Source organism: Ranitomeya variabilis, chromosome 4, assembly GCF_051348905.1.
Source record: "Ranitomeya variabilis isolate aRanVar5 chromosome 4, aRanVar5.hap1, whole genome shotgun sequence".
NCBI classification, from domain to species: Eukaryota; Metazoa; Chordata; class Amphibia; order Anura; family Dendrobatidae; genus Ranitomeya; species Ranitomeya variabilis.
The window spans coordinates 638804838-638831399 of NC_135235.1; the positions used below are offsets into that span (position 1 = coordinate 638804838).

Genomic DNA, 26562 nt, shown 5'->3' on the forward strand with positions numbered 1-26562 from the left:
AATAGCTGATTGGCGCTCGGACATAATGTACACGTCTACTCAAAAGTGTATATAACTAACGGTCCGGAATAAACTTTATGGCTTGGTACAGAGTCACACCTGGGTCCGTCCATCATTCTCCGGAGAATCCACGCATTTGGCAGCCATCCAATATCCCTGAGGGTCTGACTTGCAGACCACCCTAACATAATTGGCGTCCCTGGGGCGAGCGGCCAAACGGAAGACCATCAATATCTGGAGGCCCGGCAAACCGCAGACCTGAGACCAGGACACACAGACAACATCACCGGTGAAGGTAAAGGTACCTTCACACCTAACGATTTCGTTAACGATATCGTTGCAACGTCACACTTAACGATCTCGTTATGTGTGACAGCGACCAACGATCAGGCCCCTGCTGGGAGATCGTTGGTCGTAGGGAATGATCAGGACCTTTTTTTGGTCGCTGATCACCCGCTGTCATCGCTGGATCGGCGTGTGTGATGCCGATCCAGCGATGTGTTCACTTGTAACCAGGGTAAATATCGGGTTACTAAGCGCAGGGCCGCACTTAGTAACCCGATATTTACCCTGGTTACCATTGTAAAAGTTAAAAAAAAAAAGTACATACTCACATTCCGATGTCTGTCACGTCCCCCGCAGTCAGCTTCCCTGCACTGACTGTCAGCGCGGGAAGCTGACTGCGGGGGACGTGACAGACATCGGAATGTGAGTATGTAGTGTTTTTTTTTTAACTTTTACAATGGTAACCAGGGTAAATATCGGGTTACTAAGCGCGGCCCTGCACTTAGTAACCCGATGTTTACCCTGGTTACCCGGGGACTTCGGCATAGTTGAAGACAGTTTCAACGATGCCGAAGTCGTTCCCCTGATCATTGGTCGCTGGAGAGAGCTGTTTGTGTGACAGCTCCCCAGCGACCACACAACGACTTACCAACGATCACGGCCAGGTCGTATCGCTGGTCGTGATCGTTGGTAAGTCGTTTAGTGTAACGGTACCTTAAGAACCTTAGCTTCTTACAATCTCTCTGTGTCTCCACCTGTCTCACAATCTGCAATCTAGGTATGTTATAGTCTGGTCCTCCTACAAGGCCGTCCATATTTGTTTGGCAAAGAACCATAGAATATCCTAGTGATACTTGAAAGGCATATTGGATTAGTCAATTTTATGTGCTGTTATATGTCAAGCATATAACTGAAGAGTGACTGAGTGTGTGAATTTGCCCTTGAGGAGACGTCCTCTTGGGGGAGTGATAGAGATACGGTGTAAAAAGCCGGTTGAATCGGGATAGGGCCTCTGCAGTTCCCTCCAGTGACTCTTCGGAGCATCCTGGGTCAGAGGTCAAGTCTGTCTGTGTCTATCCGTCCTTGCACGCACAAGCTGCCCTTCCCTAGATGGTGCTAGTGCGTCGGGAGAGAATTTTGGTCACATTAATCTGCCTGCTGTTAGCTAGTTTTGTTCTCTGGTTAGTATATAGGATTTCTGTGTATGCCATACTAAGTCTGAAGGAGGTGCCCTTAGATATATCAGGAGGCCTGAGTAGGATTAGTGAGTGACGCTGCTGCGGTCACACGGGCCAAATCACTAATGACGCCCCGCACGCCTATTAGCTGTGTGTCGGCATAGGTTACGAAGGAGAGGAAAAGGGGACTTGGAAGTTAGCCGCCAACACTGTTACGTACAGGTTAGCAAGTTGCTACGAGTTAGAGGCCGTCAGAAGTGGGCACAATAGAGGCTACACAGTAAGATATCAGTGTTAGTCAGGGAGACCAGAGAACGCAGAGAGAGAGAGAGCAGGCAGAAATGGGGAACATAGACAGTAAAGAGCACAGGGAGGGGTGCAGCGCCCATGAGATAGTGAAGAAAAGGAAAGGCAAAGCTGCTGTGAAGGACTCTAGAAAGTTGTTGAAAGGTTTGGGGATGAAGAATGACCCGTTAGATTCTTTCCTTTGGAACTCAGCTTTAAAAGGGAGTCTGGGATGGATTACGGATAACAAATTGTTAACACAGGCAAGGACTTGGACAGATGTAGCAAACGAGTTAAAGAGAGAAGGAGGTTGGGTTAAGGTAGAAACACCGCAAGGAATGAGATTCAGACAGAAAGCAAAAATGCCTCCGCCATATCAACCTCACCTCACGGCTCCTGCTCTGCCAGGTCCGGAAGGGTGGGTGTGTGTGTGTGGACAGCAAAACCCCGTCTGGCGTGAACAATGTTCTGCTTGTGGGAGACTGAGACCCTACGGGGCAACAGGACTTTATCCTGTCATTCACACCCAGACGAGGACACAAGACCCTGAGCGCAATGTGACAATAAAATCAGAAGAAAACGTAGGCACATCAGTAGATGACGGAGACTATCAACCTCCACTTCTCCGCACCTTGGACGAAACTGGCACTGTTGCAGCAACATCCACCCCCGTACGCACAACTGCACCCATGATGACAACTGCCTCCCATTACAAACCATGGGGCCCAAAAGACCACATGACATTGGTCAAGGACGCACCAGACCCATATGACTTACCCATGGCCTTCTACAGATGGATGGTAGGACTGAATAATACCTACACATGTACTTGGGTAGACTTAGAGTCCATCTTGAGGGGGAAAATTGGGGACGCGAGAATGCAGTCAGTTCTGGAGGCAATAAATAGGGCAGGGAGAGGATATGGTTTAGAACGAGACTTGGGAGCACAGTATGTCAGAACTGTGGAATCAGGGATAGACTTTCTACAGGGTCTACATGCATGGTGCCAGGCACGGGTGGGGGAATCCACAATTTCTCTGCTAGATATAGTACAAGGTCCTAATGATACAGTAGAACACTTCTGGGGGAACTTGAAACTGAGACAAGCAGATTTGGGTTATGGAGACATGGGGGAAGCAGGTAGGAGACTTTTCCATGGGGCATTCATGGCAGGGCTTAAACCACAGCTTAGGCAGAAGGTCCAGGCAGCTAAGCCCGACTGGAGAATATGTCAGATAGAGGAGTTGGTGCGGGTGGCAAAAGGGGTGGAATTAGATCAGAAGGCAAAGCCAGTACAGATACATTATGCTTCCAACGACATTCAGGGGCACAGGACAAATTCTGCCAGAAGAGACCGGCGACAGATGAAGTGCTATAATTGTGGGGAAAAGGGGCACATTAGCTGTCAGTGTAGGGCACCCAGGAAAGAGACTCAGCCCAAGACGGACGCCCCAACCCAAAACCCACAATAGGAAACAGGCAACCCCATAGCCATCTACCCCCTTAGGGCACGCACACACACAAGCCCGCAAGGGGTAGTCCCAGTACATGTCCCAGATGGTAGAAAAATCCCATTCCTGGTGGATACGGGGCAGCCAAAACAGTAATCCACCAGGAACATGTCAAATCATCAGACATATCAGACGATACCCTCTACACTCAAGGCTTTGAGGGATTGATCCAAGAAGGCAAACTGACTAAACCACTGCCCCTCCGTTTAGTTGACCACACTTGCCTCGCCAGAATACTGATCAGTGACAAGTCACCTGTTAATCTGCTAGGTTCTGATGTACTACAGGCAATACAAGCACACATCATGTACGAACCTGACGGTACTGTTAAGTGACAGCTGGAATTCCGGAATCCGCACTGTGTAAAGTGCTGGCGTGCCTGCATGTGACAGACTCCCTCTCCCCACCTGAAGCAAATGAGTCACTGGCACAGGTCCCAGACGTGCTATGGGCAAAGTCCAAGACTGATATCGGACATATGCCTGTTCCTCCGGTAATGATTAACTTGAAGCCAGGAGCAAAGCCACCTCAAGTTAGACCGTTCCCTTTAAGTGCTGCTCAGGAAGAAGCAATAGGGAAGAATATCACAGATCTAATTGCTTCTGGGGCCATAAAACCTACAAAGTCTGTAGCAAATACTCCCTTATTTCCAGTAAAGAAAAAGGGTAGGAAAGGGGAGCCGGTCACCTACAGAATAGTCCATGACCTTAGGGCCATCAATGCAGTCACTGAGTTACTCACACCAGTGGTACCAAACCCACACACCATCATGTCACAAATCCCGACAAATGCAGGTTGTTTAACCTGCATTGACCTTGCAAATGCTTACTTCTCTGTGCCTTTACACCAGGACTGTCAATATCTTTTTGCTTTCACTTTCAGGAGCCAGCAGTATACTTGGATGGTGCTACCGCAGGGGGCTCACAACTCTCCAACCCTGTATACGACTGCGTTGCAACTTGTTTTGCAGGATTGGATCATTCCACATGCTGAGGTAGTCCTACTCCAGTATGTGGATGACCTGCTCCTTTGTGCCCCAGAGATGTATGCTGTGAAGCTACAATCTCACTGCTCCTGTATCTTGCTTCCAAAGGGTGTAAAGCTTCGAGAGAGAAGTTACAGTTTTGTCAACTAAAGGTTGTATTTCTGGGACATTGCATATCACAGGGAGCACGCCACCTGACTGAGGACAGGAAAAAGGCAATCCAACTGTTAACGCCTCCTACAGGTATCCAACATCTACGCACTTTCTTGGGGCTGGCATCATATTGTAGGCCTTGGATTCGCTCTGCATCCATTCTCATGCAGCCACTCTATGATTGTCTGCCCACACAGCCTTTTCACCTCAGTCAGGAAGCCTTAGACAGTTTTTACTCACTCAAACTAGCAATTGTCTCTGCTCCAGCCCTAGGTACCCCAGACTATGCAAAACTTTTTCTTCTGTACTGCACAGAAATGCAGGGGCATGCTACAGGGGTCCTAGCCCAGAAACATGGCCAACAGAACAGGCCTGTTGCATACTACTCTGCCCGGTTAGATCCTGTTGCTAGAGGTGCCCCATAATGTGTTCGAGCAGTAGCAGCCGTCTCACTTCTGCTTGACAAGGCATCAGAGATTGTGCTTGACTACCAAGTAACTGTCTACACTCCACATGATCTCCACAGCATACTCAGCCAGGTCCAACGTAAACACATTGCTGTAGCCAGACACCTCAGACTTCAATGTGCACTCCTAATGCCTCCCAATGTCACCTTAAAAAGATGCATGACTTTGAACCCAGCTACTCTCATTCCAATTGATGTAGTGGATTCAAAGGGGAAGGGGAAGGAGGCAGGCCAAGGAAAACCACTATTTTTGCAAAATTTGACAGAAGAAGAGCTATTTGATGCATACAATGAACATGACTGTATAGCCCTTATGGCTCAAGAAACTGCAGGGTTTTCACATGTTTCTAATGTACCTCTCACTAATCCAGATGTTGAGCTTTTTGTAGATGGTTCAAGGAGCATCGGTGAGGATGGCCGGTTCTACACTGGGTATGCAGTGGTCACACAGCATGAGGTAGTAAAAGCAGAACCACTCCCTCCTCATATGTCTGCACAGGAGGCGGAGCTGACCGCACTCATTGAAGCGCTTAAAGGGGCTGAAGGTAAACGGTACACCATTTACACAGACTCCAGGTACGGTTTTGGGGTCGCACATGACTACGGCCCCATATGGAGGGCAAGGGACTTTCTTACATCAACAGATACTCCTATTAAGCATGGGCACCTCATCAAGCAGCTAATGGACGCACTACTACTTCCAAAGGAGGTTGCCATAGTTAAGGTAAAGGCACACACCAGGCTTGCGACCAACGAAGCACGAGGCAATGACAACGCAGACTGAGCAGCCAAGGAAGCTGCAAGGAAGCCACGGCAACACGAGACCCCTGCGGCCACCCCACTGATTATGGTAAGCACTGAGTGTAACCAGTTGGACTTGAGTATCTTACAGGCTCTGACTCGGCAAGCCACCGGGGAAGAGAAAAAGGTCTGGTCGAAAGCTGGAGCTCGGGAGCACGAAGGTTTGTGGAAGGTGGGACAGCAGGTGTTTCTGCCAAGATCTCTGTATCCTGCAATGGCCCAAGCGGCCCATGATCCAACGCACCTATCTAAGAATGCCATGTGTGCTCTGGTGGAGAAGCAATGGGTCGCACCTGGTTTCACAATGGTTGCTACTAGGTTTACACAGGCATGTCTCACATGTGCACAACACAATCCAGGCAGTGTAGTGAAAGTACCACAAAAACACACACCTAAGCCCCTCTATCCGTTTCAACGACTGCGGATTGATTTCATACAGCTTCCCAAGGTAGGAACGTATGAATATTGTCTTGTGTGTGTCGACCTCTTCTCAGGGTGGCCGGAAGCTTTCCGAATGCCAAAAGCTACTGCACGAGCCACTGCAAAGAAATTGATGTCAGAAGTCTTCTGTAGATTCGGACTGCCTGAAACCATAGAATCTGACAGAGGTACCCACTTCACTGGAGAGGTAATGCAAAATGTCATGCAAATGCTAGGGGTCACACAGGCGTTTCACACCCCCTACAGACCACAAGCTAGCGGCAAGGTAGAACGGCTAAATGGTACACTTAAGCTAAAGATCCAGAAAGCGTGTGAGGAATTGGGGAAGCCATGGACAGAGTGTTTGCCTTTAGCTCTGTTCTCCATCAGGTACACGCCTAACAGAAATACAAAGGTGTCCCCCTTAGAGGTTTTGTTTGGGTCAGCACCAAGACTAGGCCTGTACTTCCCACAGACACTGCAGCTTCAGTGTGACAGCCTCACCAGCTATGTCCAGGGCCTTCAAAAGAGGCTCTCATTCGTGCATAAACAAGTGTTTGATTCTATTCCAGACCCAGAGAGCCGAGAGGAAACCCACTCTCTACAACCCGGAGATTGGGTGGTGGTCAAGAGACACACACGGAAGCCTCTGGAGCCGAGGTTTGACAGACCCTTCCAAGTCCTCCTAACTACAGCCACGTCAGTAAAGCTTGAGGGGAAGCCCACCTGGATCCATGCAAGCCACTGCAAGATCCTGGAACGGAAGAGCGATCGTCCTGCTCCTGATGATGCTGATGACACTTCCCCAGAGAAGACAGAAGGCTCAGACAAGCCAGCGCGACACTTATAATGAAATAGCCCTGCTTAGACTTGATTTTGTGAAAAATGTGGACTGGATACACTACATTTATTATAATCAACAAAGATTTATAAAGTACACTAAGGAAGCACTGACAAACCCGGTAGATCACTCCGCAGACAAATAAAGATGCCATCAGTAAAATCACACATAAAAATGTAACACTCACAATAATGAATATATGAAATGCTATGATTGAGAATAAGATATGATCTCCCCGTCCTATGGGGGATTCGGCTGAAGAATTGACAAGAAAGTCCGACACTGGTGACAGCACCTGTAGGTCAGGGGTAGAGTCGTATCTAATCTCAAAAGGGGGGACTAATGGGGATATCAGGGACCACCGTGATATATTCTTATAATTCATACACACATCCAGAATATGTCTCAACATGTCTCAAGCTCTGCTAAAGTCATTCTGCTGACAAGTGATTATTAATTAGAATTGCTGACTGCTGATTAAAGTTGTTGACGAGATTTAGGCCTAATCAAGATGAGGTTTAGAACCTTGGCCCCTTACGTGGCTAAACTCAAGTTACCTCTTATGTAAGGACTACCTGTCCACAGTTCTGTCCTTATTAGGAATAAACCTGATGAATTAAGAATGATCTCATATGTAATAAATAGCTGATTGGCGCTCGGACATAATGTACACGTCTACTCAAAAGTGTATATAACTAACGGTCCGGAATAAACTTTATGGCTTGGTACAGAGTCACACCTGGGTCCGTCCATCATTCTCCGGAGAATCCACGCATTTGGAAGCCATCCAATATCCCTGAGGGTCTGACTTGCAGACCACCCTAACACACCAAAAACCTTTATAGCTTTTTTTTTTCACCTCTTCCACATTCAAACTTTTTTCTCTCGGGATGTTTCTCCAGCTCTGCTCACATGATATGTTTTAATTTCTCATGAACTAGCACAGCTGAAGTTACGTTACCCCCACCTTCTTCAATTTCTATGGCTGTTTCCCACAACCAAGCACACTCACTGCCAGGCAGGTAGGTATATGATTTCTCCGTCATTCTTCCCCTCTCCATGGGACATATTCACACTATGAAGTTCTCCACCGTAAAAATATTGGAGTCTGGTGGTTCACGAGGAAAAAACGTCAACATACAATATTCTGAGTCAGTTAATGAACCAGGATATTCTGGATGAGATGCGAGTACGATCTGGAAATGCAGACCCATTCCCTTGAATGGGCAAATTCAATCAAGCGGATCAAACACAGACATGTATCCATTTTTCCATTTTTTGCCGGACCGTTTTGGAGTGTGTTCACACCCGAGTTTCTGAGTTTTGACTGCTCTTTTCAGGAAAAAGGAATTTATGTCCAAAATAGATCTGTTGCACAACTGAAGCAAATAGAGGCCGAGTGGGCCTGTTAACCCCTTCCCGACCTTTGGTCGCAGCGTATACGTCATGAAAACCAGTGCCTATCCGACCTGTGACGCAGCGCATGCGTCATGGTCAGGTCGCGTCCCTGCAGGCCGGGTGAAAAGGTTAACTCCAATTTCACCCGACATGCAGGGACAGGGGGAGTGGTGCTACAGCCCAGGGGGGGTGGCTTCACCCCCCCGTGGCTACGATCGCTCTGATTGGCTGTTTCACTTTCAACAGCCAATCAGAGCAATCTGTAATATTTCACCTATGAAAATTGGTGAAATATTACAATCCAGCCATGGCCGATGCTGCAATAGCATCGGCCATGGCTGGAGACCCCAATCTGGCCCCCCCCACCGACTGACAGCGGCGATCTGCAGCTGCCGTCAGTGTTCCCTACCCCTCCGTCCTGTCCTAAATGCCTTCCTCTCCCCTCCGACCCTCCCCCGTCGTCCGCACCCCCCATACTTACCTAGTCCCGGTGTCCCTCCCGGTGTCCTCGGTCTTCTTGCATGGGCGCCGCCATCTTGGAAAATGGCGGGCGCATGCGCAGTGCGCCCGCCGAATCTGCCGGCCGGCAGATTCGTTCCCTGTACATTTTGATCGCTGTGATAAGTTCTATCACAGCGATCAAATAAAAAAAAATAGTAAATAACCCCCCCCCCCCCCCCCCCTTTATCACCCCCATAGGTAGGGACAATAATAAAGTACAGAAAATATACTTATTTTTGTTTTTCCATTAGGGTTAGGGGTAGGGTTACACTTAGGGATAGGGTTGCACTTAGGGATAGGGTTGCACTTAGGGATAGGGTTGCACTTAGGGATGCACTTAGGGCTAGGGTTGCACTTAGGGCTAGGGTTAGAATTAGGGTTAGGGTTAGAATTAGGGTTAGAATTAGGGTTACAATTAGGGCTAGGGTTGGAATTAGGGTTAGAATTAGGCTATGTGCACACGGTGCGGATTTGGATTCGTAGCATTTTTCCATCATGTTTACAGTACCACGTAAACCTATGGAAAACCAAATCTGCTGTGCCCATGGTGCGGAAAATACAGCACGGAAACGCTGCGTTGTATTTTCCGCAGCATGTCAATTCTTTGTGCAGATTCCGCAGCGTTTTACACCTGCTCCATAATAGGAATCCGCAGGGGAAATCCACACGAAAAACACTGGAAATCCGCAGTAAATCCGTAGGTAAAGTGCAGTGCGTTTTACCTGAAGATTTTTCAAAAACGTGGCCGAAAAATCCGCACACAAATCCGCAACGTGGGCACATAGCCTTAGGGTTAGGGTTGGAATTAGGGTTAAGACTAGGGATAGGGGTGTGTTGGGGTTAGGGTTGTGGTTAGGGTTGGGATTAGGGTTAGGGGTGTGTTGGGGTTAGTGTTTGAGTTAGAATTGAGGGGTTTCCACTGTTTAGGCACATCAGGGGGTCTCCAAATGCGACATGGCGCCACCATTGATTCCAGCCAATCTTGCGTTGAAAAAGTCAAATTGTGCTCTCTCCCTTCCGAGCCCGGACGTGTGCCCAAACAGTGGTTTACCCCCACATATGGGGTACCAGCGTACTCAGGAGAAACTGGACAACAACTTTTGGGGTCCAATTTCTCCTGTAACTCTTGGGAAAATAAAAAATTGCGGGCTAAAAAATTATTTTTGAGGAAAGAAAAATTAATTTTTATTTTCACGGCTCTGCGTTATAAACTTCTGTGAAGCACTTGGGGGTTCAAAGTGCTCACTACACATCTAGGAAGTTCCTTTGGGGGTCTAGTTTCCAAAATGGGGTCACTTGTGGGGGGTTTCTACTGTTTGGGCACATCAGGGGCTCTGCAAACTCAACGTGACGCCCACAGAGCATTCCATCAAAGTCTGCATTTCAAAACGTCACTACTTCACTTCCGTGCCCCGGCATGTGCCCAAGCAGTGGTTTACCCCCACATATGGGGTATCAGCGTACTCAGGAGAAACTGGACAACAACTTTTGGGGTCAAATTTCTCCTGTTACCATTGGGAAAATAAAAAATTCTGGGCTAAAAAAGTATTTATTATTTTCACGGCTCTGCGTTATAAACTTCTGTGAAGCACTTGGGGATTCAAAGTGCTCACCACACATCTAGATAAGTTCCTTCGGGGGTCTAGTTTCCAAAATGAGGTCACTTGTGGGGGGATTCTACTGTTTAGGCACATCAGGGGCTCTGCAAACGCAACGTGACGCCCGCAGAGCATTACATCAAAGTCTGCATTTCAAAACGTCACTACTTCACTTCCGAGCCCCGGAATGTGCCCAAACAGTGGTTTAAACCCACATATGGGATATCAGCGTACTCAGGAGAAACTGGACAACAACGTTTGGGGTCAAATTTCTCCTGTTACCCTTGGGAAAATAAAAAATCGCGGGCTAAAAAATCATTTTTGAGAAAAGAAAAATTATTTTTTATTTTCATGGCTCTGCGTTATAAACTTCTGTGAAGCACTTGGGGTTTAAAGTGCTCATTATGCATCTAGATAAGTTCCTTGGGGGGTCTAGATTCCAAAATGGGGTCCCTTGTGGGGGAGCTCCAATGTTTAGGCACACAGAGGCTCTCCAAACGCGACATAGTGTCCGCTAACGATTGGAGCTAATTTTCCATTCAAAAAGTCAAATGGCGCGCCTTCCCTTCCGAGCCTTGCCGTGTGCCCAAACAGTGGTTTACCCCCACATATGAGGTATCGGCGTACTCAGGAGAAATTGCCCAACAAATTTTAGGATCCATTTTATCCTGTTGCCCATGTGAAAATCAAAAATTAAGGCTAAAAGAATTTTTTTGTGAAAAAAAGTACTTTTTCATTTTTACGGATCAATTTGTGAAGCACCTGGGGGTTTAAAGTGCTCATTATGCATCTAGATAAGTTCCTTGGGGCGTCTAGTTTCCAAAATGGGGTCACTTGTGGGGGAGCTCCAATGTTTAGGCACACGGGGGCTCTCCAAACGTGACATGGTGTCCGCTAAAGATTGGAGCCAATTTTTCATTCAAAAAGTCAAATGGCGCTCCTTCCATTCCGAGCCCTGCCGTGCGCCCAATCAGTGGTTTACCCCCACATATGAGGTATCAGCGTACTCAGGACAAATTGGACAACTTTCATGGTCCAGTTTCTCCTTTTACCCTTGGGAAAATAACAAAATTGTTGCTAAAAGATCATTTTTGTGACTAAAAATTAAATGTTCATTTTTTCCTTCCATGTTGCTTCTGCTGCTGTGAAACACCTGAAGGGTTAATAAACTTCTTGAATATGGTTTTGAGCACCTTGAGGGGTGCAGTTTTTAGAATGGTGTCACTTTTGGGTATTTTCTGCCATATAGAGCCCTGAAACTGACTTCAAATGTGAGGTGGTCCCTAAAAAAAATGGTTTTGTAAATTTTGTTGTAAAAATGAGAAATCACTGGTCAAATTTTAACCCTTATAACATCCTAGCAAAAAAAAATTTGTTTCCAAAATTGTGCTGATGTAAAGTAGACATATGGGAAATGTTATTTATTAACTATTTTGTGTCACATAACTCTCTGGTTTAACAGAATAAAAATTCAAAATGTGAAAATTGCAAAATTTTCAAAATTTTTGTGAAATTTCCGTTTTTTCCCCAAATAAACGCAGAAATTAACGACCTAAATTTACCACTAACATGAAGCCCAATATGTCACGAAAAAACAATCTCAGAATCGCTAGGATCCGTTGAAGCGTTGCTGAGTTATTACCTCATAAAGGGACACTGGATCATGAAGGGGTTAATTGTGGTCCGTCTGGGTTCCTTTATTATTGTTTATTATATGTGTTCTTTTTTAGAATGGAAATCAAAGTTCTGAGTGATAAGCTTTTTTTGCTGTTAAAAAATATATATTTATATAATATGAATGTAAGTAAAGGTGTCATTTTTATTCACATTATTTACCGATCACCATAAATCACTATATTGTACATATTGTTACAATTACAGGGACACATCATATGTCCATTTTACTGTGATGATTTTGTATAATTTTTGAAAATAATTCTATAGTTAGAACTCTCTGATTACTTTTCAGCAGTTATAATATTCTGGCATGATATCTGTATATAACATTATATTATGCATGTAGAGAAGAATGCTTCTGAGGTTTTTAGGCTGAGAAAATTCTCCAGAACAGTACAGCCTGTGGCTCCCTAGTAATGTTTCTACCTTCCATATCAGGGGTCTTGAGTTCAGATCCCCGGCACTGACAAGCTTCAAAAGTATAATAAGAGACATCCACTGAGTGTCCTGTATTAAACAGGACTGTGAATACAGAAGTATCTCTTCTGCTTCAAAAGTGGCAAAAACAAAAGGATCTAAAAAGGTTAAGTACATGATATATAATGGTAACAAAAAATTGCCATGAGTATAGAGCTATAACTGAAAAAAAATTACTACTAAAAGTAAAAGAGTAAATTAAAAACCTTCAATATCTTATCACATATGTAAAATATAAAGTAAAAAAAATGGATCAAGTGTAATGTAAAAAAAATCACTAGATGCAAGAGGGAAGATGTCAGAATGTAAGAACGTGATTGTACAAAAATGGGGAAGGGAACCAAAATCTGTTTAAGATTTAGGAATACAGACACATAATCAACGTGTTTAATTAGGGGAAAAATATACTATGTAATGATCAGAGTGGATGGTAGTAGGTTTACAAAAAACAGGGTTATACCGGACATAGCAGAAGTCTGCAGCAGATCACCATATAATGTAATATAATAATAATTATCATGTGCTGCAAGACAGATAATGTAAACTGACCAGATATGTGCAAGAGATGAAATCTCCGAACATGTCACAAAATAATCATATATTATTATATGCACAATCATGGCGCATAAATAAATACCCAGAATGGATTTGTGTTCCCTCTGGGATGGAGCCAACCCGATGTGCACTCCTGGCACTGATTGTTTTTTAGGTTATACTCACCTGTGCGGTTATCTGTGGGAATCTCCTCTTTACACCGCTCATCACCAATCATATATGTCTCTGTAGTATTAATATGGGGCAGATATTTACCCTGAAACAAAAATTTTAAGAGTCAGAGAAAGATGAAAAAATCATAACCAGAAAACTGGGGAAAGATTCAGACAACATTTAATGTCTATGATCAGCTTTACCCTGTCATCTCCACCAAGTATAGAACACACACTGAATGGCCACATTATTAGAGACACCCACGTTGTCTATTCAGATCCTCAGCAATTCAGATTGTAATAGATTCCACTAGATGAAGAAGTAATTCTGTGGGATTATTGGCCCATCCACAAATAATATGGAGATACTGATATGTTGTGAACAGTCTCTTTCATCTCATCCTGAAGATGCGCTATAGGATTAAAGCATGAGGACTATAAAGCCCAGGGAAGCAACAAAAACTCTCTAATATTCCAGGAAGCAATCCATAACTAGTGGATCATTGTGTCATCATGGTGCATTGTCCTTCTACCGTAGGGTAAACAGCTGCCATGAAGTGATGATCTTGGTTGGCCAACATGCTTATGTAAGCCCTAATGTCCAAACATCCAACCACAGATAACAAAGGATCCAGGATGACCCAAGAAAAAATCCCCCACCATTACTCTACCTCCACCCGCCTGAAATGATGACACCTGATAGATGGTGGCACAGGAACTGTTCATCTGATGTTATAGCCCATCTGTGCCAAGGAAAAATGAGTGATTTCAAACACATTAGTTTGTAGTGCAGCGGTATCCACGCTATGCAGTGATGAGCAGGGACCCAGCAAAGTTACAAACAAAAGTCTCTTTAATGCGTTTACTTGACAGCATTAATGTCCAACTCACAGCATTACACAGTACACGATATCATCCGGATAGCAGCTGAGAACCATATCCTCCAAGACTAGTTGCCGTGGGCGACCACACCGCTATGTACGCTGTGGGTGCCAGGCATCTGAGCTCCCCTGGCTGTTTGGCTTCGCTTGCCTGTGTAGCCTCACACAGGTGGAGCTCTGCAGAGCCGACTGCACTGCACACTAGCAAACACCAGACTGACACTAAGGCCAGGGTCAGACATTCGAGAAACTCGCACGAGTCTCGCATTTCAATACCCGGCACTGCCGCCGGCACTCGGACAGGAGCGTGCGGCTGAATGTATTTCTATGCATCCGCACGCTCTGATCCAGAGTGCCGGCAGCAGTGCCAGGTAATGACATGCGAGAATCGTGCGAGTCTCTCGAATGTCTGACCCAGGCCTAAAGGTACCTTCACACGAAACGACATCGCTAGCGATCCGTGACGTTGCAGCGTCCTCGCTAGCGATATCGTTTAGTTTGACACGCAGCAGCGATCAGGATCCTGCTGTGATGTCGCTGGTCGCTGAATAAAGTCCAGAACTTTATTTGGTCGTTCGATCGCTGTGTATCGTTGTGTTTGAAAGCAAAAGCAACGATACCAGCGATGTTTTACACTGGTAACCAGGGTAAACATCGGGTTACCAAGCGCAGGGCCGCGCTTAGTAACCCGATGTTTACCCTGGTTACCAGCGTAAAAGTAAAAAAAACAAACAGTACATGCTCACCTGCGCGTCCCCCAGCGTCTGCTTCCTGACACTTACTGAGCGCCGGCCCTAAAGTGAAAGTGAAAGCACAGCGGTGACGTCACCGCTGTGCTGTTAGGGCCGGAGCTCAGTCAGTGTCAGGAAGCAGACGCTGGGGGACGCGCAGGTGAGCATGTACTGTTTGTTTTTTTTACTTTTACGCTGGTAACCAGGGTAAACATCGGGTTACTAAGCGCGGCCCTGCGCTTAGCAACCCGATGTTTACCCTGGTTACCCGGGGACCTCGGCATCGTTGGTCGCTGGAGAGCGGTCTGTGTGACAGCTCTCCAGCGATCAAACAGCGACGCTGCAGCGATCGGCATCGTTGTCGCTATCGCTGCAGCGTCGCTTCGTGTGAAGGTACCTTAACTCTGACCCTGACACACCCAAACCCTTTACTGCAGGGCTTTTAACCAAAGTCCCTGGAGCCTTCAGACCCATGGAAAACCAGGCCAGGAAGGAAACGGACTGCCACACTACCATCCTGTAGTCTGTTTCAAAATAAAAGTCCAGCAGCTTTTCTCAAATCTGCCCTGGACAAATAGTTTGTCCAAGACTAACACTCACTTTTATTTTTATTGCAATCACAGCTTCGCCTGTGACTGCAATGCACTCCTATGGCCTCAATACGCCTCCATGCACATCCTGGGAGGAACATACAGTGACCCTCACATGTAACACATGTCACTGTCTCACATATTATTAATATCTTCATCAACAAATCGAGTATGTCCTATGGATTCCCTTTAATTTTATTTTTTTCCCTCAATCACAATATTCTCAGTAGTAATACTTTTGACAAGAAAAACTGCAGAGGTTAGGAGTTTTTCAAAATTTCCCTGACAACCATGCCTAGGTGAAGTGCAAAAATTCCCTTTCTAATGTGGTTTCAAACTGAAAAATTATCACTTTATTTTATACTACACGAGTTATTAGTATTCTCAATACAGTAAAGTTTCAATAAAGAAAGTGTCAGTGCTTCTAATAAATAGGCAGTTCAGTGTATAATATTAGGGGAAAAAACAAGTCTGACAACAAGACCTTCATAGCCTTCTACACATCATAGGGGAGATCTCATGACATCTTCTCTCCATCTACCTGATGATCCTGAGGAACACTGAGATCTTCTTGTTTACAGTCCTGTGGAAGAAGAGGACGGGGACATCTCTCTGGTGTTGTCCTCTCACTGGATAGAACTGGAAGAAACACATACAGGGACTGAATTCATTTTTTTCATACAGATTATAGGCCGTGTGTATTTAGTCCTGTCTGTTACCTGGTGATGTGAGGGGCTGGGGAACCTCCATCATGACGTCCTTGTACAGATCTTTGTGTCCTTCTAAATACTCCCACTCCTCCATGGAGAAATAGACGGCGACATCCTGACACCTTATAGGAACCTGAATACAATGATACCGTCATCCCCCGATCCCTCCATAGCGTTACTATATAATGTCCCAGCAGTGTCACCTCTGCAATCAGCAGCTCTATCATCTTGTAGGTGAGTTCTAGGATCTTCTGGTCATTGATGTCCTCATGTATCAGGGGGAGAGGTGGAGGCCCCATGATTGGGCTCAGGGGTCTTCCCCATCCCTCAGACACAGGGGCCTGACAGCGCTCACTAGAGGTCTTCTTCACTACTGTGTAATCCTGGTTACGGAGAGACACATTAATAAATCTCACTACAGACATTTCCAGAGTCCTCACCTCTCCAGTTCTGCCCATCTGTGATTCCCATAGATAAGAATGATGTAATGTGACGTCATCAGAATCTCTCACCTCTCCAGTAAGCCAGAAGAGGATCTCTAGGGTGAGGTGTAATATCCTCTCCGCCATCTTGTCCCTGTCCCTCTCCATCCTTGTAGGGTCACTCAGGAGAATTCTCTTATATAGAAGATCTCCACTGAGAGGATCCGATATTGCAGGGACCTGAATGGGGAGAAGATGACGATGTAACATCATAAAGATCCCATGTAAGACATCTCCGGAGCTGATACCGGCGTCACATGATACGATACGATACACTTTATTGATCCCGTGGGAAATTATGGTATCACAGCAGCACAACTTAAATCATAAAAATCATAAAATGAATTACTTAATTGACATGACAGTGGAGTTGACAGAAGAACATTATACATTATACATTAGAATAGGACATACACAACGAGTGAACTGAAATGTAGAGAAATAAAGTAGACATTCACCTTGATGATTTAACCCTAATGTTATTGTTGTACATTCCCATGGCAGTTGGCACAAACGATTTCCTATATTTTTCCTTCTTACATCTCAGAAGTATTAGCCGGTTACTGAAGGTGCTCTTCTGTCTCATGAATAGCTCATATAATGGATGTGCATTATTGTTCATAATTGCCATACACTTTCTCAGAGTTCTTCTCTCCATGACCTCCTCAAAAGAGTCCAGATTGCAGCCAACAGCAGAGCTTGCCTTCTTGATAATCTTATTCAGCTTATTAGCATCAGAGGCCCGCACGCTACTACCCCAGCATATGATTGCAAAAAAGATGGCACTTGCCACTACAGACTGGTAGAACATTTCTAACATTTTGCTGCACACATTAAAAGACCTCAGTTTCCTTAGGAAATACAATCTGCTCATCCCCTTCTTGTAGACAAACTCCGAGTGGCATCTCCAGTCCAGTTTGCTATCCAAATGGACCCCCAAATATTTTTAACTCTCCACCTGCTCTACCTCCTGACCAGCAATAGTGATCGGTAAGCATTCCATCTTTATCCTGCCATAGTTGGCCACCAACTCCTTAGTTTTCTTAACATTTAGTTGTAGATAGTTACCATTGCACCAATCCATGAAATTCGACACCACCCTTCTGTACTCCTCATCCCCCTGATCTCCCCTAATGCATCCCACAACCACGGAGTCATCCGAAAATTTTTGAAGGTGGCAAAGATCAGATTTATACTGAAAGTCTGAAGTATACAGAGTGAAAAGAAAGGGCGCAAGCACCGTTCCCTGGGGGGCACCTACACTGCTCAATAATCTGCTTGACACAACTGCTCCCATCTGTACAAACTGTGGCCGATCTGATAGGTAGTCAGTTATCCAGTTTCTCATCCCCTCCTCAACCTTCATATCAGTCATCTTTTTGTGTAGTAAAAGTGGCTGCAGGGAGTTAAATGCACTCGAGAAATCGAAGAACATCGCTCGCACCATGGTTCCGTCAATCTCCAGAAATGAATGTACACTATGTAACAGAGAAAGAATAGCATCATCCACCCCCAATCTATGTCGGTAAGCAAACTGAAGGGGATCGATAAAAGCATTGACCCTTGGTCTTAAGTGAGCAAGCACTAATCTTTCCAAGGCCTTCATAGCGTGAGATGTTAAGGCTACAGGACGATAGTCATTTAGGGTTGCAGGAGAAGAAGTCTTGGGTACCGGCACCAGACAGGAAGTTTTCCATAACACAGGTACCCTCTGTGTTTGTAGACTTCCATTAAATAGGAGTGTAAAGACAGTACACAGCTGGTCTGCACACACTTTAAGGACATGTGGACTGAGTCCATCAGGTCCTGCAGCTTTACCAATGTTAAGTGACTTAAACTGCCTCCTCACATCATTTTCGGATACTCTAAAATTAGTCTGCTCATCCTCCAATATCGATGTTGCAGAATTTGCACCCAATACCCATCCACTATCAGTTGGCAGTACACATGTACTGCTAAACCTATTGAAATACGCGTTCATCTCATTAGCCTTGTCCAGTTTTCCTCCCCCCGTGTTCAGACCTCACCTTAAGCCCAGTCAGTAATTTCATTCCTGACCAAACCTCCCTGGTATTATTGGGACAGTTTCTTTTCAAGTTTAATTCTGAAGGCTTCCTGGGCCTCCTTTATTTTATGCTTCAATTCATGCTGTATCATTTTAATTTCCTCTTTGTCACCTAATTTAAATGCCTTTTTTTTCCTGTTGAGCAAATGCTTCAATTCCTTTGTTATCCATGGCTTGTTATTTGCAAAACACCTAATCTTTTTAGCCGGCACCAGCATATCAGTGCAGAAGTTAATGTAGTCAGTCACTCTACCAACCACTTCATTAACATTTGTATACTCGTCCATTGTCCCAAGCAACACATCCCAGTCTGTAAGATGAAAGCAATCCTGTAAAGCCTGTTCATTTGTTGGACTCCACATTCTAACGGATTTAATCGTAGCAGGCCGTTTACCAACAACAGGTTGGTAGACTGGGGACAATGGTATAAGATTGTGATCAGACTTCCCCAAGGGCAGCAGGGTAGACGATGAATAAGCATTCTTGACATTCGCATAGAGTAAGTCAAAAATAATTTTGTCACGTGTTGTACATTTAACAAATTGATAGAATTTAGGTAAGGCAGTAGAAATTTTAGCCCGATTAAAATCCCCAGAGATTACAGTAAGCGAGTTGGGGTGTTTCAACTGGAGCTGAGCAATGACTCCTGACAGCACTTCACCTACAGCCTCATGGTTTGCAGTTGGTGGTATGTACAACACTATTGCAGTAACAAGCGAAAATTCTCTAGGAATATAGTAAGGTCTGAGGCCAACAGCTAGCAATTCAATGTTAGGACAACAATGGCGCTCCCTTACTGTCACATGCCCGATTGCACCATCCATTGTTTATGTAGAGTATAACTCCACCGCCCTTTTTTTTTGCCGCTCTTCATAGTGTCTCTATCCGCCCGGACCATGTGAAATCCTGGTACTGAGACACTTGAGTCAGGGATCTCACCACGTAACCATGTTTCAGTAAGGCTACGTTCACATTTGCGTTGTTGTGTGTTGCATTGGCGACGCATCGGTGACGCAAAGCACAACGCATGCAAAACGCATTGTTTTGTGACGCATGCGTCCTTTTTTTGCATGATTTTGGATGCAAAAAAAATGCAACTTGCTGCGTCCTCTGCGCCCTGACGCGTGCGCCCAAAAAGACACATGCGACACAAAACGCAACACAACGCATGTCCATGCGCCCCCATGTTAAATATAGGGGCGCATGACGCATGCGGCGACGCTGCAGCGCCCGACGCTGTGCACACAACACAAATGTGAACGTAGCCTAAAACACATCAAACTGCATTCCTTGTAATCCCTCTGGGTCCGTATTAATGCCAGCAGTTCATCCGACTTATTTCCCAGTGATTGAACATTCCCCATGATGATGGACGGAACTACAGGTTTAAACCGTCTTCGCCTTGCCTTAAGTTCTTTGCCCGCTCTGCAGCCTCTGAAAGGTCACTACATGATCACTACATCCAGTCATGGCCCCGTCCTGCCCCCGGTATAACACACAGTCCCATTATACTCACATACAGAGATTTATCACAGGCTCAGCAGTGAGGGGGTTAATGTCCCCTGCGCCCAGTAATGGGGAATCTCCAGCACCTACCTCCACCTGCAGAGCCGCACACCACATATATGGCTGCTCTGTGCGCACAGGACCTGGGATGAGGTCACAGGAGGGGAGGAGTCAGGGGTCACATGATCAGGGGCCTCTATGACTAGTGGCCATTGTGACAAGGTGCATTGTCCTTCTACTGTAGGGGAAACAGCTGCCATGAAGTGATGAACTTGGTTGGCCAAAATGCTTCTGTAAGCCCTAATGTCCAAACATCCATCCAGAGATAATAAAGGGCCCAGGATGAATCAAGAAAAAATCCCCTGCCATTACTCTACCTCCACAAGCCTTAAATGATGACACCTGAGAGATGGTGGCACAGGAACTGTTCATCTGATGTTATAGCCCATCTGTGCCAAGGAAAAATGAGTGATTTCAAACACATTAGTTGGACACCAGTCCTGTAGTCAGTTAAAATTTACAACACTGTGCACTACCTACAATTTGCAGTGCAGCGGTATCCACGCTATGCAGTGATGAGGCAGTGACCAAGCAACTTTCGAAACAATAGTCTCTTTAATGTGTTCACTTGACAGCATTAATGTCCAACTCACAGCATTACACAGTACACGATATCCTCCGAATCCCAGCCTGGAACCATATCCTCCAGTTTGCAGCCAATAAACACGCCAGTCCACCTCCAAGACCAGAGGCCGTGGGACACTGCACTGCTATGTACGCTGTGGGTGCCAGGCATCTCAGCTCCCCTTGCTGTCTGGCTCTGCTTGCCTGTGCTGCCTCACACAGGTGGAGCTCTGCAGAGCCGACTGGTCTGCACTCTAGCAAAACACCAGACTGACACTAACTCTGACCCTGACACACCCAAACCCTTCAAAAGCAGGGCTTTTAATCAAAGAACCTGTAGCCTTCGGCCACATATAAAACCAGGCCAGGAAGAAAACAGACTGCCACACTAGCATCCTGTAGTCAGTTTCAAAACAAAAGTCCAGCAGGTTTTCTCAAATCTGCCCTGGACAAATAGCTTGTCCAAGACTAAAGGCCCCGTCTCACATAGCGAGATCGCTAGCGAGATCGCTGCTGAGTCACTAGTTTTGTGACGCAACAGCGACCTCCATAGCGATCTCGCTATGTGTGACACGTACCAGCGATCAGGCCCCTGCTGCGAGATCGCTGGTCGTGTCAGAATGGCCTGGACCTTTTTTTGGTCGTTGAGGCCCCGCTGACATCGCTGAATCGGTGTGTGTGACACCGATCCAGCGATGTCTTCACTGGTAACCAGGGTAAACATCGGGTTACTAAGCGCAGGGCCGCGCTTAGTAACCCGATGTTTACCCTGGTTACCAAAAAAAACAAACAGTGCATACTCGCCTTTCGGTGTCCAGGTCCCTCGCCGTCTGCTTCCTGCTCTCACTGACTGCCGGCCGTACAGTGAGAAGTGAGAGCACAGCAGTGACGTCACCGCTGCGCTCTCACTGTACGGCGGCTCAGTCAGAGCAGGAAGCAGACGGCAAGGGACCTGGACACCGAAAGGCGAGTATGTACTGTTTGTTTTTTTTGGTAACCAGGGTAAACATCGGGTTACTAAGCGCGGCCCTGCACTTAGTAACCCGATGTTTACCCTGGTTACCCGGGTGCTGCAGGGGGACTTCGGCATCGTTGAAGACAGTTTCAACGATGCCGAAGTCGTTCCCCTGATCGTTGGTCGCTGGAGAGATCTGTCTGTGTGACAGCTCCCCAGCGACCACACAGCGACTTACCAACGATCACGGCCAGGTCATATCGCTGGTCGTGATCGTTGGTAAATCGCTATGTGAGACGGGGCCCTAACACTCACTTTTATTTTTCATTGCAATCAGAGCTACACCTGTGACTGCAATGCACTCCCATGGCCTCAATGTGGCTCCTTGCGCATCCTGGTAGAAACAAACAGCAATTCTCACATGTAACACTGGTCACTGCCTCAGATATTATTGATATCTTCCTCAACAAATCATGTATGTCCTGTGGATCCCCTTTCATTGCATTTTTTCCCTCAATCAGAATATTCTCAGCACTAATACTTTTGACAAGAAAAACTGAAGAGGTTTGGAGTTTTTCAAAATTTCCCTGACAACCATGCCTAGGTGAAGTGCTCAAAATTTCCATGCCAATGTGGTTGCAGACTGAAAAATGATTACTTTTTATATTACACTGCAATATATTCTAATGGTACAACTTCCCCCCTCTGATTGCTGTCTCATCTCCTGCAATATATTCTAATGGTACAACTTCCCACCTCTGATTGCTGTCTCATCTCCTGCAATATATTCTAATGGTACAACTTCCCCCCTCTGATTGCTGTCTCGTCTCCTGCAATATATTCTAATGGTACAACTTCCCCCCTCTGATTGCTGTCTCATCTCCTGCAATATATTCTAATGGTACAACTTCCCACCTCTGATTGCTGTCTCATCTCCAGAAATATATTCTAATGGTACAACTTCCCACCTCTGATTGCTGTCGATCATCTTCTGCAATATATTCTATTGGTACAACTTCCCACCTCTGATTGCTGTCTCATCTCCTGCAATATATTCTAATGGTACAACTTCCCACCTCTGATTGCTGTCTCATCTCCTGCAATATATTCTAATGGTACAACTTCCCACCTCTGATTGCTGTCTCATCTCCTGCAATATATTCTAATGGTACAACTTCCCCCCTCTGATTGCTGTCTCGTCTCCTGCAATATATTCTAATGGTACAACTTCCCACCTCTGATTGCTGTCTCATCTCCTGCAATATATTCTAATGGTACAACTTCCCACCTCTGATTGCTATCTCATCTTCTGAAATATATTCTAATGGTACAACTTACCACCTCTGATTGCTGTCTCATCTCCTGCAATATATTCTAATGGTATATAATTCCAGCTACTGCACACAATTCCTGCATGAGTCCGCAAATGTTATTCATCTTAGCTGCACAGATAAAGGTATTTAGTTATTACAACTTACTCTGTTTGTCCTCTTATGCTATGAGGTGCTAACTTCTCAAAGTGGTTTATGATCCATGTAGGCCTGGACATTTGTTTATCTGTTCACTACATTGTGTCCTGCTGTCTCAACTTAGTATCTACCGTATTTTTCAGACTATAACACGCACTTTTCCACCAAACAAATGTGAGGAAAATGGGGGTGCGTCTTATAGTTGGAATGCATGCTTACCGGCAGTGGTGTGGCGGCGGAGGTCCGGGGATGATGAGGCGCGGTGAGCGGTATGGCGTGAGCAGGGTCCCTTCCACAGGTGAGGTGACGCAGCGGCCCATCTTCCTGAGGCCGCGCGTGCGCAGATGGAGATAGCGGCGGCCATTTTCCTGAAGCCGAGATCTAAATCTGTGCCGCAGCCACTGAGAAACCTGTGATTAACCCGGCTCTACTGCTTGCCTTGGATACCGGGCCGCAGCGTCACCTCACCTGTGGAAGGGACCCTGCTCACGCCATACTGCTCATTATTCCCGCAACTCTGCCGCCGCCATACCACTGCTGCAAACCCCCACATGGACACCAGGAAGTGGCGTCGCCCACCTAAGCAGGAAGGGACCCTGCTCAGGTGCACGCCGTACGGCATCACCGCACCTCTGCTGACACCATGCCTCCTATGACCCTGCTCTGCCACCGCCAGCCCTCAGGTAAGATACTGTAAAAACGGACAATAAGACGGACCCCCATCTTATAAAAAAATCTTTTTTTCTGCAATTATCACCCCAAATTTGGGGTGCGTCTTACGGTCCGGTGCGTCTTATAGTCCGAAAAATACGGTATATCCTGGCTGCTGCATTCACTCACATTCACTGCCCTTGCATTAATTCTTTAAACTCCATTCATTTCGGCCCCTCTGTCCTTTCCTCTCCTATGTATAGCACTCACTCTCTGTTCACATTGCTAAATAGTGCAGATCCACTCAGTGCCACCATCCAACACACGAGACGCTCTTACAAATCACTTAACCATCTGCTCACTCTTTCTGTCCTCCTTCTCCAAGTCACAGGAGACATCTCTCAACCCCGACCCCCATGTTATAGCAAGTCAAACCTCCCAACTGCTACACTCAGAAACCCCTCTAACCTTATTAACAGTCACTGCATGCCTTCGGTCTCTTTCAATTGTGCCCTTTGGAATTCTCGCTCAGGATGTAATATACTCCCCTTCATTCATGACTTCTTCCTTTCTGATTCTCTTAACCTTCTAGCTCTTACTGAAACCTGGATCCAGCAGACACCACCGCTGCTGCTGCTCTTTCATATGATGGACTACACTTTTCTCATACCCCAAGATCGGACAACAGAGGAGGTGGAGGCATTGGTCTGCTCCTATCACCCAAATGTACCTTTCAGGTTATCCCCCAAGTACCCTCACTTGTCTTCCCTTCTTTTGAGGTCCATGCGGTCAGACTCTTCATCCCCTTCTCCATGCGAGTGGCGGTGGTGTATCGTCCTCCGGGCCCCGCCCATCAGATCCTGGATCACTTTGCCACCTAGCTTCCGCACTCTCTCTCCTGTGACATCCCCACCCTCATCATGGGTGATTTCAACATCCCCATTGCTTTTCCCCTCTCCCCATCTGCTTCTCACCTTTTATCTCTAACCTCCTCTTTCGGCCTCTCGCAGCATACTAACTCTTCAACTCATGAAGACGGGAACTCCCTCGACTTGGTCTTTTCCCGGCTTTGCTCAGTGGATGATTTCACAATCTCCTCTCTACTGCTCTCTGACCACAACTTTCTTTCTTTCTCTATTAAGAACTACCATCCCGCTCAGGTCACCCCCACTTTCCACCCTTATAGTAACATACAGGCCATTAACACCCAGAAACTTACGAAGAACTTACAGTGCTCATTGGCCCCTATCTCCTCCCTCTCATGTCCGGAGTCTGCACTGAAGCATTACAATGAAACCCTGCAAAGAGCCCTGGATGAAATTGAACCTCCTATACATAGAACATCTTGGCACAGACGGCGACAACCGTGGCACACGCTGCAAACACAAACACGTTTCCTAAAGCGGTGCTCCTGGTTCGCCGAACACCTGTAGAGAAAATCTAATCTACCCGAAGATTTCATCCATTATAAGTCTATGCTTAAAACATACAACTCTGCCCTTCATCTCTCCAAACAAACCTATTTCAACACCCTCATCACCTCACTGTTCAATAATCCTAAACGTCTCTTTGACACTTTTCATTCCCTACTCAACCCAAGAATGCAGGCCCCAACCACGGATCTCCACGCTGACGATCTGGCCAACTACTTCAAAGAAAAAATTGACTATATCTGACAGGAAATTATCTCCCAATCTCCTCATATCATGCACTGTCCTCCCTCCCCACTGCATCTAGCTCACTCTCTGACTTTGAGGCCATGTGCACACGTTCAGGATTTTTCGCGTTTTTTCGCTATAAAAACGTGATAAAAACTTGAATAAAAAAGGTTACATATGCCTCCTATTATTTACAGGGTATTCCGCATTTTTTGTGCAAATGTTGCGATTGAACATGTTGCTTTTTTTTCCGCGATGCGATTTTTTCGCGGAAAAAAATCGCATCGCGGAAAAAAAAGCAACATGTTCATTAAAAATGCGGAATTGCGGGGATTCCGCACACCTAGGAGCCCATTGATCCGCTTACTTCCCGCACGGGGCTGTGCACACCATGCGGGAAGTAAGCAGATTATATGCGGTTGGTACCCAGGGTGGAGGAGAGGAGACTCTCCTTCACTGACTGGGCACCATATAATTGGTAAAAAAAAAAAGAATTAAAATAAAAAATAGTCCTATACTCACCCTCTGATGCCCCCCCGAAGTGTTCCCGCCTCTCCGGTGCATGCTTTCTCTTCCGTTTCTATAGATGCTGTGGTTCAGGACCTGTGATGACGTCGCTGTCTTGTGATTGGTCGCGTGACCGCTCATGTGACTCACGCGACCAATCACAAGCCGCAACGTCATCGAAGGTCCTGAACCACACCAGCATCTATAGGAACGGACGCCGCTGAGGAGATTGGCTGTCTGCAGAGGGTGAGTATAACCATTTTTTTATTTTTTTTATTATTTTTAAACATTCTATCTTTTACTATAGATGCTGCATAAGCAGCATCTATAGTAAAAAGTTGGTCACACTTGTCAAACATTATGTTTGACAAGTGTGACCAACTTGTCAGTCAGTTTTCCAAGCGATGCTACAGATCGCTTGGAAAACTTTAGCATTCTGCAAGCTAATTA

The 26562-nt window shown here is 45.9% G+C and overlaps 2 protein-coding genes across 3 annotated transcripts in view; both read right to left on the reverse strand.

Annotated features, from left to right (window-relative positions):
- LOC143767203 (uncharacterized) overlaps positions 1–26562 on the reverse strand; it is a 684359-nt gene that overhangs the window by 519682 nt on the left and 138115 nt on the right. The window lies entirely within an intron of this gene.
- Positions 1–26562, reverse strand: part of LOC143767034 (uncharacterized) — a 110195-nt gene that overhangs the window by 73434 nt on the left and 10199 nt on the right. Inside the window, 3 exon segments of the mRNA XM_077255054.1 lie at positions 16027–16124; positions 16205–16328; positions 16399–16857. Coding sequence (XP_077111169.1) covers positions 16027–16124; positions 16205–16328; positions 16399–16857 — 681 coding nt within the window.